The sequence below is a fragment of the Arvicanthis niloticus genome, chromosome 5, assembly GCF_011762505.2.
Source record: "Arvicanthis niloticus isolate mArvNil1 chromosome 5, mArvNil1.pat.X, whole genome shotgun sequence".
Lineage (NCBI taxonomy): Eukaryota > Metazoa > Chordata > Mammalia > Rodentia > Muridae > Arvicanthis > Arvicanthis niloticus.
Genome location: NC_047662.1, coordinates 9687094 through 9707721, shown reverse-complemented (window position 1 = coordinate 9707721; position 20628 = coordinate 9687094). Strand labels below are relative to the sequence as shown.

The 20628-nt window shown below is 40.4% G+C and overlaps 1 protein-coding gene across 1 annotated transcript in view; it reads left to right on the top strand.

Moving 5' to 3' along the window:
• The first annotated feature begins 7015 nt into the window (after positions 1 to 7015).
• Positions 7016 to 20628, top strand: part of LOC117709600 (uncharacterized) — a 127529-nt gene continuing 113916 nt past the window's right edge. The window contains 4 exon segments of the mRNA XM_076933779.1: positions 7016 to 7173; positions 12893 to 12985; positions 16954 to 17009; positions 19899 to 20025. Of these exon segments, the coding sequence (XP_076789894.1) occupies positions 12949 to 12985; positions 16954 to 17009; positions 19899 to 20025 (220 nt within the window). The 5' untranslated portion in view covers positions 7016 to 7173; positions 12893 to 12948.

The window sequence follows — 20628 nt, the reverse complement described above, 5'->3', positions numbered from 1 at the left end:
CCCACCCCCACCGCTTAGGACCTTTCCACCTTTCCCCTCAGATAGCTTTCATAGTATACTTTTTATACTTAATAAACTCTATAGCAACTTTTCTAAGTGTCTTTTCTTCCCGTAACCTCAGACTAGCAAGTTAGACTACTAAGTTAGAGCCCAGCAGTTCCTGCTGAGTTAGAACAAAGTCCACATTGCCTAATCCTCTGCTGTTAGGCTACAGGTGTTAATCACCTAAGCCTGCAATCTCTTACCCTCAGAAGAAGTGTTTAGGATAGCACAGGGCTATTTACTTAACCCCTTGCTGGTTTTAGGGCTGAGATGCAAATGCCAGAAACAGAAGTTTCTGGCCACAGGATCATGGATGGCAGGTCAGCTACAGTAGCATAGGAAGTGAACTTTTCTAGCATAGATGAGTAAAACCTTTATTACAGCAACTCTAAAAGTCTTATAAGGCTCAAGGCCTTACCTCAATCTCGTAATATCAAATCTTACCCCCGCCACTGCTCTTCCACCTCCCATCTCCCCCCAGGGGTTGCCTCAAGAAGAACTGGATAAGGTGAAGAAAGAAGCTGCTTCTCCCGGCTCACCAAGCCAGGGGTGGCTCCCAGCATACAACACTCCCTAACACCTATCAAATCTATTTCTGATGTGGTACTAGGCCATCAGTTTCTCAGTTTATCCTTCCCAGGGTTGTGGGTCACCCATTTTCTAGGCCTAGGCTCAGAAATGAGCATGCCCAGGGACCTCAAGTGAACCCTAGGGAGATGAAGGAGAGAGCTCATTTTTCAATGAATCCCTTGCTGAGACACCTGTATGTGTGTTGATACAGGTACATACATGCCATGACACACATATGATGGTCACAAGGCCACATTGGATGTAGGTCCATATTTCTACCTTGATATAGGGGATTTTTTGTTCTTCCAAAGTGTATGCTAGGTTACATTGCTCATCAGCCTTTGGGGATTCCTCTGTCTCCATCTCTCACCTCCCCATAGGATTAGGAACACTTGCTCTGCACCTGGCATTTACATGGGTCCTGGGGATTTGAACTCAGATCCTCAAACTTACATAGCTAGAATTCTTATTCATTGAGCCATCTCCTGAAGCCTGAGATACTTTAACATATGACCTTGGTTTAGCCTGCTTTGGGGACCCAAACTCATATCTGTTTGGTAGATAGCCAACTATCTAGATCTGAGAGCTACAGATAAGGCTGGTATCCTGAACAGAGCATAGTGGCATGTATCCATATTTTATACTCAGGAGGGAGAGACAGAAGGATAAGAAGTTCAAAGACATCATTGGCTACATTGTAAGTTCTAGAAGAGCCTGGAGTTTGTGAGACCATATGGTAGAGAGTACACAAAAAAATCCCCACTCCCAGTGATGGGTGTGTACCCCCAGGTAGCCACTGTCTTCCTTAGGCAAAGTCAGACCAAATGAGGCCAGGATCCCTGGATCTCAAGAAGACCATCAGCAAAGAGAGGCTTACATGGACACAGGAAGTGTAGGGCCCTGAGCTTTATTAGCTGTTGGGGGCCGACTTTTAGCAGAAAGTGGCTATCAGCTTTGCAGCCATCTTGAGCCATATACCCTGACATGAGACTTGGATTACAATAGCCTACAACAGCTGAGCACACTCTGATAATCTTGGTTTAGATACCTTGGGTGTGTGAGATTAAAGGTGTGTGAGATTAAAGGTGTGTGACTTAAGAGTGTAACTTAGAAGTGTAGAGATCAGATTTAAAGACAAGACCTAAGGGCATGATTAAAGGTGTGACCAAAAGGCATGGCTTAGAAGTGAGACATATAAAAGGCAGAGGCAGACGGTAGAGAATCAGACAGGAGAGAATCAGACAGAGGAGACAGAGAAGCAGGCACTTGGGAGAGAACTTGGAAGAAGTAACTTGGAACTTGGAGGCACTAGGAACTAGGAACTAGGAACTCAAGACTTGGGACTTGGACTAAGAAGAGAGACTGAAGAATAAATGGGATTGAAACACACTCTGTCTGGTCTCCGTTCTTAGAGTCTGTCCGCACTCTCTCTCTTGCTGAACCCCGACCCACAGACCGGAGCGGCAGCTTGGGCCGGGATACAGTGGCCACCAAACGCGGGGCAGCCCGGGCCTCAACATTTTGCATGGGCTGAGACATTTTTGGTGCCCGAACAGGGACTCGAGCTTAGGTCCCAATGTTTTTTGGCCGCCCGAACATGAGACTAATGCAGCTCTCAACAATTAGCATGCTACTCAGAGCACTCCCTCCCCTCTCCTCTGGAATTCCAATTTCAAGACACCAGGAGATAGAGGGGCCAACTGAGGAAAAACATCTCAGTCCCCTCCAGCTTGGCCACTTCCAGCTCTCAAGTGCTTCTCCTCTGGGGAGGATGATGGCACTGGCAGAATATTGTAGCCTTTTGGATTGTCAGTCCACAGGGCTTCTAGTGGGAGGGACAGAGCTGGGCAACCTGTGGCTATGACCAGATCAGTGTTGGGTTCTATGCTGGCAAGGCCTGGCAGGAGAATAGTTAGGTCTTGGGGAACTACTAGGGGACAGATGAAGAGGAAAATATTATGGGGTTTCTAGGTGATAGGTGAGGGCAGTAACACCTGCAGCTCCTGTTACATGTTGGAGTGAGGGCCTCCTTCCTGGCTAGACTGGAGTTGGTGTTAAGGAGTGTCAAAGTTGCAGGAGCACCTTGTCAGAGCCTGGGCTTACCATCTTGATAGGATCTATCCCTCCTGAACACTTTCCCACCACAGGCTGGGACACACCCTAGACCTTACCAGGTGGGATGGACTTGTGACTGACAGGTCATATCACTGCCCTGCTTCACAGGACACAGAGGACCACAGGTTCAGACTCTTGGCGACAGAACATTCCTCAGTCTTTAGAGGGAGCCCAGCCCCATCTAAGGGCAGGGCTTGAAACAGGTGGATGCCTGAGAGAGCTCAAGGGAATAATTAGATGAAGGTTTCATGTTTCAGTTTGATTTCATGAGAGACAGGACAGAGAGGAAGTACATTCAGTATGGCTTGACTTACTCAGATATCCTGTGTCTCTCACAGATTTTATACATACAATCCTTTCCTCAGAAGCTTTATTCGTTGATTAAACAGCTTTCCAAAATACATTTACATCTAAAGTTTTCCTCGATTACATAAGAATATTGAAAGAGGAATAAAGCAAGAAAACCACAATTTTATGAGAACTAAAAATTAACATTAGGATAAAATCAAATTTCTTTTAACTCAGTATTTTCTTCCTTAAGATTGGTGTCTTAAAGCCTTGCAGTTTACCCAAAGTCTAGGCAGGATTACTCTATTGAATTTTATTCTGTTTCAGTTTGGCACAGAATTAATGTAGCAAAAGTTATTTCCTACTAACTGTTGTATCAAGATTGGCTTTCTACAAGCGTTCAACCTCTCTGACCCTTGTTGAATCCTTCCTTCCCTTCCTCTGTATTTCTTTTATATTTGGCATAAGACCACCATGCTGTTTTTTTTTAAGTTCTTAAAACACTGTGCAGCCCCTTGCTTAAGGAAAGGCTGTCTGTTTATTGTTTTTGTATAAGATCAGAAAAGTTCTGATATGACAAGTTTGTTCAGGAAGACAGGCAGTTCACTAAGTCAAAATGTTTTTCTCTGTGTCTTTGTCATGAACCCTTGTTTCACTATGGTTCCTATCTTTATTGTAGTTATATAAAGAATAGAAGAACATCAGGATTCTCCAAACTACTGGATTTTGCCTTCAGGAAGGTACTAAATCTTGTCATTAACTGTCTGATCAAAATCTCTTCCTATTTATATTAGTTTATTACTACTGAAACTAAACATAGGAACCTAATGATTTAATTAGTTTTTCAGCTTCTAGAATTTCCCTTAGTTTTTTCTCTTTAATAACTTTTCTTAAATCTTCTGTGTCATGCTTACTAATAACATTCATTAGTGATCTAAATCCATGTCTAAGTAACACATTCTAAGAAAGGCTCAATTTTCTGCCTAAGCGTGTTTTTCTTTCTGGGAAATTTTATTAATTCTATTCTTGTTTGCACAAGCTTTTTGTCGACTCAGCTCTATCTTCAGGCACAGGCTTTTAACAGTGAGAAATATAACTATAAGCAAAAGGTGTGTAGTAAATTTCCACCAAGGGCAGTGAAGGGTCAGACTAGGTCATTCAAGCAGTGCAACTTTGTAAAACAGCATTCTCAGGACATTGTCACTGCCAGGATGTTCTAGCCAAGCAGATAGTGTTGTGGAAGACAAATGTTAAAGACATCTGTTCTATACAACTATGGAAAAGCCCCAGCAGCCATGATCCTCCTCCCTGGGACAGCAGCTCTGTATACCCACTGGTTTACACTAGGTCACCCCAAACTCAGTCCATGTTGACTTGGCCTTGAATGCCTAAGTTATATGACTTCACTAAGCCTCCCTTGAGAACACAATAGCGAGGATGGTCCCTCTACCCACTTTATAGGGGAACCAAAGTGTGTTTCATCTCTTTTGTTCTCCCAGTTGCAGCTAGTTTGTTCTCCAACAGGCTTAAGCAGGACACCATTTGTCTCTGATCTTGACTAGGATATGGGATGTAAGATAGGAACATAAAGGTCTGGGTTCAAATCCATCTCTGCCACCACCCCCCTTCTGCCTCCATGGCCTGTGTGGGAGTGAGGTTAGACAGTGATTGCTGTTGCTTTGGGGAACAGCACTCCTGAGAGCTATGAATGTGGTACCCAAGAGTTCAGTGAATAGGGCCCATGTAGATACCCACCTTAGACATAGTAACTATGGTAGTGAACTGGGTCTCCATCTTGAGCTCTGAGATTGAAGACCTGTATCTCCATGCTTCCTTCTTTTTAGAGACAGGGTCCCATGTAGCCCAGGCTGGCCTGCAACTCAATACTTTTGTTTCCACTTCCAAGTGCAGAGATAATATGCAGGAACTTGGCTTACTTTATTACCTGGGTAACGAGAGGGAGGCTAGACAAGGTTTTCTGTTTGAGGAAGCCACATTCTAAAGAGTTGAAGGAGGAGTCACCGAGGAACTCTGTGATGCAATACTGAATAGTGACACTTGCTGGGAAGCAGGAGGCCAGAGCAAGTGGCTGCATGCCACAGGGTAGACATTCCAAGAGAGGTCTGAGAAGGTGACCAGAGCAGAGATCTAGGAACTCTTGGGGACAATTCTAAAGGATACTCCAGTAGGTGAAGATGTGAAAGCCCTGCAGAGTTAGGAGCTTGGTGTGTGAGGCAGAGTCATGATGAGATGATGGTCAGAGTACAGTGAGGACTGAGGTTGGAGGGATGGAGCCCAGAGTCTGAGAGGATTCAGGCACAAGGTTGGACATGTTTTAACAGGATTCCTCCTTGAGGTTGAGAGGTGAGGGAAAACAGGGACAGTGAGAGAGATGAAGGTTCTAGAAATGTACTAAGGAAGTACTAGCAGCCATCGTAAGATGGTCTTCAACTAAGGGAGATCTGCTTACTCCACACCCCCAGTAGTGCTGGGGTAGAAAGCAAGTGCACCCACCCCAGGCTTCCATTATATTTAGACACAGATCTTCCTATGTTCTTCCTGTGGATTCCAGGCTGTTAGCTTTCTGTTTAAACCCTATCCCCACAGTTACCTGGCAACAGCCAGGTAAGCCTTGCCCACTGTAAAAGGTGTTCCTTGCCCCTCTTCTTTCTCTTGTACTCTTGCTCTCTTGCCTTCTTGCTCCCTGGTCTGTTCCCTTGCCCCTTCCCCCTCTTTACGAGCTCATGGCCAGCCTCTACTCCTTTACTTTTCCTCTCTCTCTCTGTCTCTCTGTCTCTCTGTCTGTCTGTCTCTCTGTGTCTCTCCGTGTCTCTGTCTCTCTCTGTGTCTCTGTCTCTCTCTGTCTCTCTTTCTCTAGGCCTCTACTGCCCTCTTAACTCCTCTCTCCATGCCCTGAATAAACTCTATTCTATACTGTACTGTCATGTGGCTGGTCCTTCAGGGGGAAGGGATGCCACACACCCATAGAACATATTCTCTTTCTCTTTTTATAAACACATAACACTGGCTTTTCAGGAAATAAAGATCCCCATACCTCAGCTCAGCAACCAAGTGTGAGCTGCCACCTACTCTCCACCTTTAATTTAATTTTTTTTTTACAGAGTCTTATCAAGTTTGCCTTATCAAATGTTCCAGCTTGCATAAAGTGCAACCAATCACCCTCAGTTGCCAGAGTAGGTATAATGTGTAGTCAGTTTCCCCACTCTGTTCTCAGTGTTGTTCTTGAGGCCCAGGTAAGAGGAAATATTAATTTATACCAAGGGCTGAAGAGAGATGACTCAATCATGTAGAACACTGGATGTTCTTGTAGAGGACCTGGGTTCAATTTCCAGTACCTACAAGCCATCCCACATTGTGTTATGACAGAGTAAGCAAGTCAATGCCACCTCTCCTCCATCTGTATTGTTGCTGAGGCCATTTCAGTTTTAACTAGAATTGGATCTCTTTGATCAAGAATTCTATGGAAAATTACCCAACTCCATTTCTAGGAACCCAAGGTCAGGATTTCCTTGCTAACTTATCTCAGCCTGTTTGTGCTGGAACCCCCTCTGGCTAACTGCTTATCTTAGCTTCTACTAGAGACTGCTTGTTTCTGTGAGGATCCCACTTCAGCTGCCTGGTGTGAAAATCTGGCTCTCAGGACACTTAGCAACCTTGGCAGCTCAGCTCACTTTCCAGTACAGGGACTGAAGAGCAATTATGGGGTAGAGTTATCTCTCTATGGACCTTAGTATGTTAAACCTGATTTTTGCTGGAAAAAAACCCACTCAACGATTTTAAACCAAATTGAAAGCAGGCATTTATTTAACATTAAATACTGACCAAGAGATGGATTTTGGTCAGGAAAATTCCCCCGGAATTTGCCAGCTCGTACGACCTCAATCGCGTCTTACAGCGGCTTGTACGGAGAAAAATCAATTAGGCCACCATACTTTCCCATGAGCTTTTGTTTTTCCTAAAGAACTACAATTCCCAGCATTCCAGGAGGCATTCCAGGGTTCCTGGGCTGAGGAAGCTTCCCGGTTAATTTTGAGAATCACAGACATAACCTCTCCACCCTGATTTCAGGAGGAAGAAGGGGAAGTTCGTCCTGGGTGCTCCAAGGGACCCTCAGGCAAGGTCTGAACCTGCGACAAGGTGAGCACAGGGTCACTGACCACATGGGGAGGAGCAGGCGGTCGAGCCTCGGAAGTTGGTGTGGTGGCTTTTTTTTCTGGGACTGGGTGGTAAGTGGTGGCCAGATGTGGCCACATCTGTGGGGTCTCTTTTAGTCCTAAACATTCTGCAGGTCTGGTCATTGTCTCTGAATAACTTCACTCTGGGGGCTCCTTTTGCACCAAGCAGTTGGAGTATGGGCTTGTGTGCAGTGTGCAGAAACACTTGAAGAGCCCTAGTTTCTCTTAGTAACTTCTACAACTTCTGACCTTAGCATTTAAGATTTCGTTGTAAGATCCATTTGGAGTTCGTTTTGTGGAGGTTGTAAAAGGCGTCTCCTGCGTTGGGTAGCACTCCAATGTTAAGCTGTGGTGTAGAAGAGCAGGATTTATGATGTAAAGGAATTGCAGTGCTTAGGAGAGAGTAAGTCACACCACATAGAATTTAGATGAGGGAGGATGCGCTCTAAAACACCCCACAGATGAGTACTGTGCTGACCCTGCCTGTTAGAGACAGGATGCTCGGATACACATGTTTGTTCACTAGGATTGTTCAGAAATATGGCTGAAGAGCAGAACAGAGGAGACAAACCAGATTTACAACCAGCCACTGGGCCATTCCATAAGTTATTTGTTCTCTGCTGCTCAAATGAGCCAGTTCAAGCCAGATTAGAATGTATTAAGTGCCAGTTTATTGGGAAGCTACTCTTGGGCAATTGTGTTCACTGGCCCCAAAGACTGAGGTCAGGAGGCAGAGAAAGAGAGGAATCAGGCATGAAAGTGAGATAAGAAAGGAGAGGGGAGAGAGAGGGGAGTGAGAGAGAGGAGAGAGGGGAGAGAGGGGAGAGGGAGAGAGAAAGAACTCTTACTGGTTCTGGTTAAAAATTCCTCTATACACTGGTTAAATCTGGTTTCTTGCTGGGTAGTGGTGTATAATCCCAGCCTATCTCTCTGAATTGATTCAGTCAGTGTGTAGAGGAATTTTGAGCCAGAAAAGCTGAGTTGAGCAGCCAGCAAGAATTCAGGAAGAACTAGGAAAGGTCGGCTTATTCAGCAGTAGATCTCTGAGGCTGAAAACATTCTAAGCTTAGTATTGTACAGAGACTTGAAACTTCCAGGACTAGGCTATGTAAGCAGACAGAGGCAGACAGCCTCAGAAAAGACAATTACCTCAGGTGGATAAAATTACTTTTACAGAGCTCTTTCTGTAATGCAAGGAATAATCTTGAGGAAGTTGGTAATGGCCTGGGGCCAGGACCTGTGGGGGAGGGGTTATGTCAGATCCTGAGAACCCAAGTCTTGTCACCCACCACATGGGCTGTGGTTATCAGTCCCAAGTCCACTGCAGGCTTGGTCAGCAATGTTCCCATGTGTTCCCTGTATACAGCATTGCTCTATTATGCTCTCCTGAGTTTGTCCCATTGTATGATGGTTTCTGCTGACTTCAGAGAAGTCTCCCATTTCTTTCTGTTTTCTCCCTGTAAGTTGTATACATGATGGTATGCTTCTTAAGAAGCTTTCTGCATGAGATGTAGCTTGTGCAAGACCTTTATTGTAGGTATTTGATCATACACTGACCCCTGATTGTAAACAAGATTAAATAAAATCATCCATGGGTCAAAAGGTGGAGCAATCAACCAGGTAACAGGAAGGGAACCTAGGATTAAGAAAAAGACCATAGAGAGTAAGAGGGAGTTGGGAGGACAGACAGACAGATGTGTAGGAAGCAGAGGGAAGGGCATTCAGTCTGGAGGAGGTCATTTGAGAAGGTGTGGAAGAAAGGGATTGCTTCTGGGCTTTCATCTGAAGAGGAAGGTCGATGGTGTGCTTTCTCTGCCTCTCTGAGCTAGCAGGCTTTCACCCCAGCATCTGGCTCCTGAGTCTTCCTTGGTAACATTGAATGATTTAGAATTTATTAAAAATAGCAGACCTCTCCACTGCAGCTTTTATCTTTTCCATTTCTACTTTTGCGGTCTTTCTCATCCTTTGGGAATTAGTACCAGAAAGTAGTAAGAAATATATTTTTCTAGCCACATCAATAAGATAGCAACATCCATACATAGGTAAATAAAATTTAAAACTATATATTTCTTAGATTCTAATCAGTGAAGATGATGGGCATTTTGAATTAGAATTGTTGCTGTACAGCAATGTCCTTCAGTTGCACACTCAGATGTAAAGTCTGCATGTGGCATAGCTTCTCCCACCTATGTTTGTGAAGTGTCCTGTTGATAAGAAATGTGGAAGCTGCAGTGATGATACTTTCTTTTCTCCATCACATGCCCATTATTGTGTGACGTGTCCAGAGGACTGGTATGCCAACACTGAGTGTAAGTATTGCCTCTATAAACCTGTGACATCTCTTGCCTATGGAGACAACTTGAGAATGTCTTTTGACTGTTTGCCTCTGTTTCACTACCTTCAGGGCTCTGATTCTTGGTGTCTTTGTGAATCACCAAGCACCTCCCATTTGAACAGCCAACAACCATGCTCTCAGCTACACACTGCTCATTTCTCTCAGCTTCTGTTTCCTTAGATCCTTGGTATTCACAGGCCATTCAAACTCACCCACTTTGATAGTGAGGGAAACCACATCTGTAGTTGCATAGACTGGGATTTTTTCCTACAGTTTTGGCCAAACTGTGGTTCTGTATTTCAAAGTCTTCCTCTTTTATTAACATTGGTGCATACTTCAAACATAATCATTAATATTTAATTTGCAGGCATTACTAAATTAGTACCATACATTCAACACTCAAATTCTTGGTAGGCTTTCTGCAAGATCTGCAAATCTGGTGAAATATTTTCATGGATTTTGACAAAGTATATTCTTTATGAATTATTATACATAAAGAAAGAGAGGAGTGGGTTGATGGGTGTGGGAGCACCTTCATAGAAGCCTGTGGAGGGGTTGATGGGATAGAAGGTTTGTGGAGAGGAAACTGGGAAAGGGGATAACATTTGAAATGTAAGTAAATGAAATATCCAATTAAAAAATCCCTAATATCTTAATGGGGAAGAATGATTATGATTACCTCTGAGTTTACTGGACAGAATGAAAGGGTATCCCTTGAGGTGTACTGGTTAGGTGATATAAGTGTGTGTGTGGGGGGTCTCTGCAAACACTAGGTCTCGCTAGAAACAATCCACAGAGACAAAAAAAGAAATATATTTCAATATCAGTCTGTCAGTATTTCAGCACTGGTGGTGAGTGTGTTTTGGGTTATCTCCAGGGCAAAGGTGTCCCAGCTGAAGTGTTAAGAGTAGTGAAATAAAAGGTCTCCTGGCAGTCAGAAGCCAAAATAGATCACAAAGCCCCATGGAACAACAAACTACAAACAAGAGATTAGAAGAACACTGGAGGGAGGCTGCCTCTGCTCAGATGAGAAGCAGAAGAGAACTGAGAAGGAGGCAGGCTTTGTATAGAATTTCTTTGTGGGGTAGGATTTTCAGGATTGGAAATATCTCATGTTGGAGATTGGTGGGATTTTAAGTCCCGAGCTTTAGTGAGCTCAGGGATTTATGAGTTTTTAAAACTGGGAAGTAAACTATACAGTTTTACCTTGCAGATTCAATAGCTAATGTTGAGAGAAACTTCTAGATTTTGACCACAGGGTGGTTTACTTTAGGAATATTTAGGTGCGGTATAATTTTGGAAAAAAATTACTCAGTAACAAGTATTTCATTTCTTTAGCACAATAAAGATAAAGTGTGACTACCTTAAAAGTCTTTTGTAAAGTACATGTGATATGTTTATATAAAGAGAAAGAGAATATGTTCTGTGGGTGTGTGTTGAGGTATGGGGGAAGGGGATGTCTCAGCGGACCCATGCCAAGATGCCAAGGCATCCCTTCTCCCAGGGACCAGCCACATGATGGTATAGAATAGAAAAAGTTTATTCAGGGCATGGGGAGGGAGTTAAGAGGGTAGTAGAGGCAGAGAGAGAGAGAGAGAGAGAGAGAGAGAGAGAGAGACAGAGAGAGAGAGAGAGAGAGAGAGAGAGAGACTGGCCATGAGCATGTGGAGAGAAAGGGAAGAGGAAGGGGGAAGAGGTGAGGGGACAGAGGGATCAAGAGAGAAAGAGCAAGAGGCTAATAGAGAGAGGAGGGGAAAAGCAGCCCCTTTTATAGTGGGCCAGGCCTACCTGGCTATTTATTGCCAGGTAACTGTGGGGAGGAGAATACCCAGCTGTTGCTACATATCTGTGGGGGTGGAGTTTAAACAGAATGCTAACATTTCCCCATTTTGGTTTAATTTAAAAAGAAAAATTAGGCCAGGCAGTGGTGGTGCATGCCTTTAATCCCAGCACTTGGGAGGCAGAGGCAGGTGGATTTCTGAGTTCAAGGCCAGCCTGGTCTACAGAGTGAGTTCCAGGACAGCCAAGGCTACACAGAGAAACTCTGTCTCTTATTTTGGGCCTTTCACCTGGAATGTGTGTGTAAGTTTTTGGAATGTACTCCTCTGGGATGTGTCCCTGGGACAGTTAATTTTTAAGTTTAACCTGAGATTCTGAGTTTAAGCTGAGATCCAAAATTCCTTCATTACCTGAAATTCCTTCATTATCTGAAATTCCTTCAATATATGATGGCTTTCATGTAAATACAACATTCAGAAATATATCTTCATAGACTTAGTTATTAATGTTACACCTTAGGTTTGAATGAAAATGAAGACAGGGTTGCAGCCAGGTATGGCTGAGGAGAAGCTATATTGTAGGTTCTGTTAACCCTGAGTGTAGCCAGAGAAAACACACTTCACCATGTGGGCAAGCTTTATTAAATATCACATCCCGACCAAGAGATGGACTTTGGTCACAAGCTACTGAGGGTTTTATAGGCCATTGTAGTTTCCAATGAAGCTTTATTATTTTCCTAACATATGGAACATTCAGCATTCCAAGAACATATCTGGTTCTTGTGCTGCTGGTGCTTAGAGCTTAGTTTTTGGCTTTTTAGTCTGAGAGAGAAAGCAGAGTTATCTGGTTCAGTCCAGACTGAACCAGGTCATGAGCTGTGGGAGAAGAGGTATTGAGGATGAGGTGGGAGGAGAGAGGGTTGGCCTGGAGAGAATGAGGAGACAAGAAAGAACTTAGGCAATAATGTCTGCATTTATATGTTAATAGGCACCACAGTTAGCCATTCTTCCTGAATTTCTTTGAATGCTTTTAAGGTTCATCCTAGCATGCTGTGAGAGGATATTAGGCCAACATATTTATATATATATATATATATATAAACTATGGATTAGGACAAAATTAGACAGCACCTTTTAACTAATTATAATTGCTCCCTTACTTAAGAAAAAACGTCTCCATGGTTCATGAAAAGCGCTCTGCCCATGCATAGTCATGGTTTGTTGAGTTCTGCACTGTGGACTTCTTGCAGGAGTGGGAATGCTTAGACCCTGCAGTCAGGGCTTTTTACAGAGACCTCTAGTTGGAGAAATTAAACAGTCTGCATTCTGGGGGTTACAATAGTGCAATCTTCCTTGCTCCTCCTCAGTGTTGGTGGGAAAAGGGCTCTGTATGTATTTATGACTGACTGTCACATCACATAGGATAAACTGAAATCCTCAGAGAAAAAGAGACATTTTCATGACATCTCTTTATTTCATGTTTATCCTTTTGTCAGGTGTTGGCATCCTTCATTTTTATTCCATGACTAATTCCAGGTTCTTTCTGAATGATATTTTCCCATTTTCAGGTCTTTATATGCTCAGCCAAATCTGCATAACTGTAAATCAAAACTAAGAACCCTGGATGGTAAAGGCCAAGGCGACTCTGAGAAAGGATCCAGGTATGGTTGAAGGATTGAACAAGGGTTGGGGTGGGGCTCACCTGTCAGTAGAGAGAGGTCATGAATTTGGTTTTACCAGATTGTATTTCATTAATGATTCCTGAAATTTTCACTGAGAATAATATTAGATGTGACGACATGGATGTCCCATAGTAGGCAGTGCAGTCAGGGGGCAGTTGATGTCAATATTTGATTAGTTTTGAGTCTCTGAAATAGCTGTTGCCTATTGAAAACTAAGTTTCTTTTACCCAGACCGAAATCAGGATATTTATTTGTTTTGTGATTTTCTAAGCAATTACTGAATTCAATTTTCATTATCTTATGTTGTTTTTGCATTCCTTCAGACATTTGCTATTATTTCATTGTCCAGAAATCAGAATCATTTTTTTCCTGTCCTCTTCTAGTTGACTGACATGATTTATAAGCTTTGATCTCTTTAATGATGACTCTGGTTTTTCAGTTCTGTATCTTGTATATCATGTAAATTTTCCTCCTTAGGGGATACATGTATTTTTTTTTAAGGTTTGAGCAGAGGCATTTTATCTTATTTTTACTCTGTTATGGGAATCTGTCCTGAGCATCAGATTTCAGAGGTAATTGTGTCTTTTTGTGCACATTTCTTCCTGTTCTGAAACCAGGATTCACCTATAATATTCTTCATTATGTGGATATCTGTTTCACCTAATCTGACTTGTGCTAGGGATTTTATAGTGAAATTTTTGGAAGATTTCTGGACAAAATAATGGTCTTTCAGAGATTTTATTTCTTAAGAGTTTTAATCTAGAGGATTTTGCTGGCATTGAGGGTCGTATATTATGGTTCACTTTGTTCTCCATTCCTTGTGTGGGATAGAGCTTTCCTGTGTTGGACATGAGTTCTCTTGCATTCACTCATCCCTCACAAGAGCTGTCATATCACCTGTGTCCTCATGGAAAATTCATATCTGATTCTTTTGTGCATACTTTCATTTGTTTATTACCTACGTTGGTTCTGGACTTGAAATCATGTCTCAATGATTTACTACATTCAAACGTATCTTCAACACTGTCAATACTAGTAGCCACTTTTATTGAAAGTAACACTAGACTTTGCATTTGTATTCTTTTAGGGCTTGAAAATATCATTCTATGCTCTCCTGATTTTATTCTATATATAACTATTACTACTGTATGGTATTATAATGTCTCCTGTTTTGGTGGTAAGGGATAGGACAAGAAAAATGGAATAAACTTGCAGACTGTTACAGCACTTAGATGTGAGAATAGCTAGGTCTATCTGGGAATTGAGGAAGCCAATCTCTGACAGACTTTCCTAGGAAATGCTACATCAGAATGCTATGTCCTTGTAGTAATCAAGAGTCCCAGTGTTTGAACACTACATATAGCTATTTAAACTTTGACTAGTGTAAAAAGATTTGATGTAACAAGTGTTAGTAATAACTGGGAGGCTCAAAAGTGCAAAATGATGTCTATTCAAAAACAGGTGTGTATTTGAGAAAGTGTCAGTTCCAAGTTTTAAAGTAGATTCTGTAGTAGTCATGGTAACTTCATAGAGGAAGCATGGAAAACCATGGGTACACTGGTGCACATGCATTGTCAGACAGGTTGGTGCTTCAGCACAAGGGTCAGGATCTAGGGAGAGCCACTGATGACTCTTTATACCTAGCATCCTACAGAGCCTTTTATCAGTTTGTATGGTACACCCGCATATCCAAGACCTTTTTACACACCAAGCAGTCTTTTGACTTCTCAGATTATCCTTTAAGAAAGTATAAAACCAAGTGATATTTTCTTGTATTTTTAAAATAGCTTATTAAGTGTATTATTATATTGGGGTATTTCTTGGGATATTTGTATTTCTTGAATTCAAGAATTATGTTTCTTGTAATTTTAGAATATTTGCCTTGCTAGTGTCCTTATTTGACAGATTGAAAATATTCTGTGTCTTACATGCTTTATGTAAGTACTGCTGCACTGTGATAAGTTAGTTTGAATGCTTTGCACATCCTTGTCTCTCTTTTAAAAACAATTGAGTGATGACGGCTGCCTTTAATTTTTGTAATGATAGGTTTAAGATCTTGGCTATTATCTTCATTAGACTAAGGGATGTTCCTTCTGTTCTCACAATATACAGAGCTTTTCTAGTGATCCTCTGTGATATTTTGTCCCAGGCATTTTATAAGTATATTGACATGATTGTGAACCTTCTCTCACTGTTCATATTCTGAGCCTTATCTTGTCTGGCTTGTGCCTCTTGAAATAGTCTTGCATCTCTGGCATGAAATCAAGTTGAGTTCACTTTCTCCATCCATTAGAGAGAAACTTCTTTCAATGTATGCTCGTGCATACTGACTCTTACTTTTTTCTTTGTACATTTGAGAATTTAGTGGTGCATATGTTTAGTCCTCTACAATATTTGAAAAAACACTGAGTGCCTTGATGTCAGCACTTCCTTATTGTCTGGCCAAATGTTACTTGTTCACTTGTTTTTAGAAAATTATCATTTTCCTCATCAATTCTCATTAATTTTATATGATTTTCCACAGCAGTCCATCCATCTGCTCTTTCTAAGTGTCAATCTAAGCTTGTAATGCAGGGTCATAGAAAGAAACTATTCATGTACCTGTTAAATACCAAGAAAAATATTTGACATGAGAGAAATATAAGATGAATGTAATGCTTAAAAAGTGCTGTGTTGGGAGCCGACTTTAGCAGAAAGCGGCTAGATCAACTTTGCAGCCATCTGGAACCATATACCCTGATGAAAGATTTGGTTTTCAATAGCCTACAACAGCTAAAGCACACTCTGATATCCCACATATTTTGTGTTGCTGTTTACTGCCCCCAGCTGCAAGGTGCACGTGGTAGTCACGCCTGCAAGGCATTGCAGTTCACGTGCTGTCCACGTGCTATCTACGCCATACATGCTTATAAGGCGCACGTGCTATCCAAGCCTGCAAGGCATTGCGGTGCACGTGCTGTCCACGCTATAGACGCCTGTAAGGCTTACGTCATATCAACACCTGCAAGGCACGTGGTATCCAGGCGCCTACAAGGCACGTGGCAGAAGCCTATAAATAGCTCAGAATTCCCTTCAATAAACGAGACTTGATCAGAATCTCTGTCTTGTCTCCATTCTTCGCGTCTCTTCCCCTTTATCCCCACTCTCTCTCTCGCTAGACCCTGACCCTCGGACCGGAACGGGCAGTACGGGCCGCAACAGTTTGGCGTCCAACATCGGGCTCCAGTAAGCGCAACAGTGCTGTATATTTGCTGATACCATGGTCAAGAGCACTTTTCATAGTAATAATATCTCAATATTCAGAATGAATTTTTGTTTTTATTTACGTGTAAACACATGTATATATATATGTATGTATGTATGGGTATTTATGCCAGGAAACCCATGGCATTAATTCTTACTTTCATGTGGAGCTACAACATATTTATCAGATAGAACATTTGTATTCCAAGACAACAGGACACAAATGGAAATGACATATACTTTATCTTCTGCATAGAATGAACTGGAATTTCATCGAAGTCTCAGATATTGTAATCTAGTGTGATTACTAATGAAACTCCATTCAATTCTAGAAATCAGTCTTGGCACCCACTGGCTATTTGTCTTTGACTCTAGTCCCAGGAAGACAAGTTTTCAGTAATTCCCTGAGTATTAGTGTTGTACAGCAGGTATACATGTGTTCTATGCATGTGTTCTATGTTTGGCTGGTAATTTCTGAGGTTAGAAATAATCCTCGGGTTATAATCATATCAGAACACAAGTCATCGCATGCTGTCATGTCAGTGGAAATGTCGTCAAGATTCCTGGTATATTTTGCTTTTAATGATTTTTTTAAAGTGTGGCTTAGCATTGTCTGTAATAGAGTCATATTTCTTTCATCTTTGAATTATTGTTCAATCCTTGATATGAAATTTCAAGAATTCTAATCTTTGTTCCTCACACAGCACCTAGGAGAAGAAGAACAAAAAGAATGAGTGTTTCTCTGGTAAACACTCCGCAGGTCAGTGTCCTGTCCACATTTCTTAAAAGTTTCTTTTTATTCAATCCATTCAAAAGATTAATTATATGTGAAATGTGATCTGAGGGCTTCTTTTCTATCATCTTCATTTTCCTCTGTGATAATGAATATTTAATGTTTTGTTTTTTCATGTATATAACATCTTCATATTTCTACTGGATTGTATACTGTGAGGACATAAAATTCCAATGGACTGCAGACCTGCTGGTCTCCGAAAGCTTCTATTAAAAATGATTCTCAAGAATATATTGATGCAGCCGGGCAGTGGTGGCCACGCCTTTAATCCCAGCACTTGAGAGGCAGAGGCAGGCGGATTTCTGAGTTCAAGGCCAGCCTGGTCTACAGAGTGAGTTCTAGGACAGCCAAGGCTACACAGAGAAACCCTGTCTTGAAAAAAAAAAAAAAAATATATATATATATATATATATATATATATATGCATATTTTCTACATTGAGTAAAATTCTGTGCTTTTATATTACTATGGAAGTAAGGTCTCTTGTGTCACATCAATTGTATTTCATGGATGGTCATATTTCTAGATACAAGCTTGTGAATGTGGATATGGAAATATGTTGAAATTCACATCACTAAGCAATATGTGGAAGAGGAGAATTTGTAGAAGAGTAAAATTATAAGGGACCCAATGTGTTCAGTTCTAATAGGAAATGTATTAACTCTCTAGAGACACAGATGATGGATGGAAATTGTCTTTCTTATGCCAATGATGTGATTGTGAGCTGATGCAGATTTCAGTATTCTGACAACTCTTTTTGACATTTTATGTCACACAGTAATGATTGAAGTGTTGAGACCTGGAATCTGTTTGTTTCATGAGGGATACTGCCCCTGTGGTAAATTCTCAGTACAGAAATGTCTATTTTCCATTCTTTTTGGTTTCAATCTTTAGAAGTAGTGTAAGTCCTGTTGTCTTCACCTTCTCATTTCACCACATGAAAGACATTAGTGAGAATTTTCTACAGGGCATTGCCTTGGTCCTGTGTATAAACCATCAATTTTCAAACGTAAATTAATGTTCTTCCCAATTTTTTGTGTTTGGTTCTTTAGCAGGAAGAAGGTTTGATAGAACCTATGCTATTCTTCTTCATCCAACTTATGCATTACATAACAGAAGGATTATAGCAATGATTATTCTTTCATTACAATAAAATTTTCTTTAATTATATAAGTGTTCATCTGAATACTTTATGTACACTGAATGATACATTATGCCCCTGACACCCTGAGTGCAGCACCAAACCCTGCTGACTGACGACAGACATAGTAGTGAGCTGTAATATGTTTAGAAAGAATTAAATTCTGTTTCTATGGAAAAGCAGCGAGTACCTTTACTTCTTAGTCATTTTTTCATGCCCAGGTTTACATTTTTGAGGCTCATTTGTAATAAAGCCAGTATAAAATCAGTGTATTATAGTTTTCATGAACAAAGGAACAATTATAGATCATATTTTCCATACAAGCTACAATTCTGATAGACTGTGGTCAAATTCTGAAGAAAATTAAGTAAGGTTAAAGTTAAAAAATTGAAGTTTTCAATTGATAATACCATGAGGAATAATTATTAAATACTCATGATGAATTAATATAATTCTCCTTCAATTTGAAAACAAAATTTGGTCAAAGAAAATGATTCTCCTTCATTGGAATGCATTGCCACTTATGCCACGTGTTCAGACATACATATCTAATCAATCTGTAATGATAGAGCATATGGAATTTTTAAATTGTTACTATATATATTGATTATGCCAGCTTATATAAAATATTAAGTATTTTAATGCTCTCAAATACTGGTATTACTACTTCATAGTTTTGAATATATTCTCATAAAATAACTTCCCAAAGCATTTGATTTTCTGTATCATATGGAATGTTGAATGTATGCCCTGATGCTGCAGTTCTGTTCTGTTTAAGAAAAACTGACATTTAGTTCATCCATTAATTCTGCATTTCACATTCTACCAGTTTGTACATGAAAGGATGTAAGATTCTACTGAGTCCTCAGATTGTTAAATAGATCTGTTGTAATACAGACAAGTGAGATGGAGCTGCACACAAGAATAAGCAAGTGTCCATATTTCAGCAAACTGTGCATTGTAAAATTTGAAAGCATGTTGTTTTTCATCATAAGTTGACAATTTATGATGTGGCACTGGGATTCTATTTGAAATCAACCCATATTTCATGAAGTTACGTTATTGCATCAGGACATGAAATGTATATGTTATATTCTGTAAATGATTACTGCTTTTGAAATAATTATATCATGCACTCTCAGAGAAATAGAAATACAAGGAAGCCTATGAGTGTTTTACAAAGTATTTTTTATGATAGTTAAAGTTGATTTTTCTTCACTATATGCCGATTACCTTTGCCTGAATGTATGCATATGTGCTGTGTATTCCTCCTGCCAGTAGTATTCAGAAGAGATCATTGGATTTTAAAGAACTGGTTTTAACATTCCATTGTGTAGTGCATTGTGGGTTCTGAGAAACAAATATAATAGAGGACTTTAAAAGATATTATAGAAATCAAATTGCACACAAAATTTTCAAATGTAGTAACGACGGCCAATCTTTCATTTACTGCTAACGTCTCAGTAAGCCAAAGAAAACTCATGAAGGTGAGAGCCTTTCTGAATGTGAGCATTGTAGTAAGTCACTGTATAGATTGTCTGTGGAAGAGCAGCAGTTCATAACCTCAGACAGTTCTCCATAGAGAACTTTTTGAAAACATTTGTGCTTCAATATTTTCTTCAATCATTTGTATCACAAAAGTATATCTAAATTCATTCTTTTTTATCAAAGGAAAGATTTTGGTCCAGTAGTAAATAGGTAATTTTCCATTCCAGGGTCTGTTAACCTTTAAGGATGTGGCTGTGGACTTCTCACTGGAGGAATGGGAATGTCTCGATTTTGCTCAGAGGGCATTGTACATGGATGTGATGTTGGAGAATTACAACAATCTATTGTTTGTGGGTAAGAATACACTTCTTTTTGACTTCCTAATTCTTTCTTTGAATGTTCCCATTTTGTGTTTATCAAACTCTCTGAGGTGTCTAGAGACTCCCCCAAAAGAGGAAAAATCATATTTTTTCTGGTTAAAATCATAATGTTTGTGGTTTCTTTACATTTCTCTGCTTTCTTTGGAAAAGTAATCAGTGCAATATTTCCTGAGATTTCTTACCACTAATCTAGCTTGATTCAAGTCTTTCAAGTTCAAAAAATTAAATATTCAGAACAAGGAATTATATTTCTATACATAAAATAGGTGGAATGTTTTAATCTTACTATTGCTTTAAAATGTTTCCTCATTTATGATTTTAAAAACTGCAAAAATTTTAAGTGTATATAGAGCTGTTGTTATGGAGATGTTTTTATTTACTTTTTGACAATTGGTTTAGTTCTGAGACATCATTATCCTTTCATTTAGGATGCTGAAATAAAACTGTTTACTGGTTTCCATGTCAGTGTCAGTTACATAATAAATTTATAACTACCAATGCTACACATTGTCACTCTGAATCAAATTGTAACTATAAAATTAGGGATACATTGTTTAGAGATCTACTTTTTCAAATT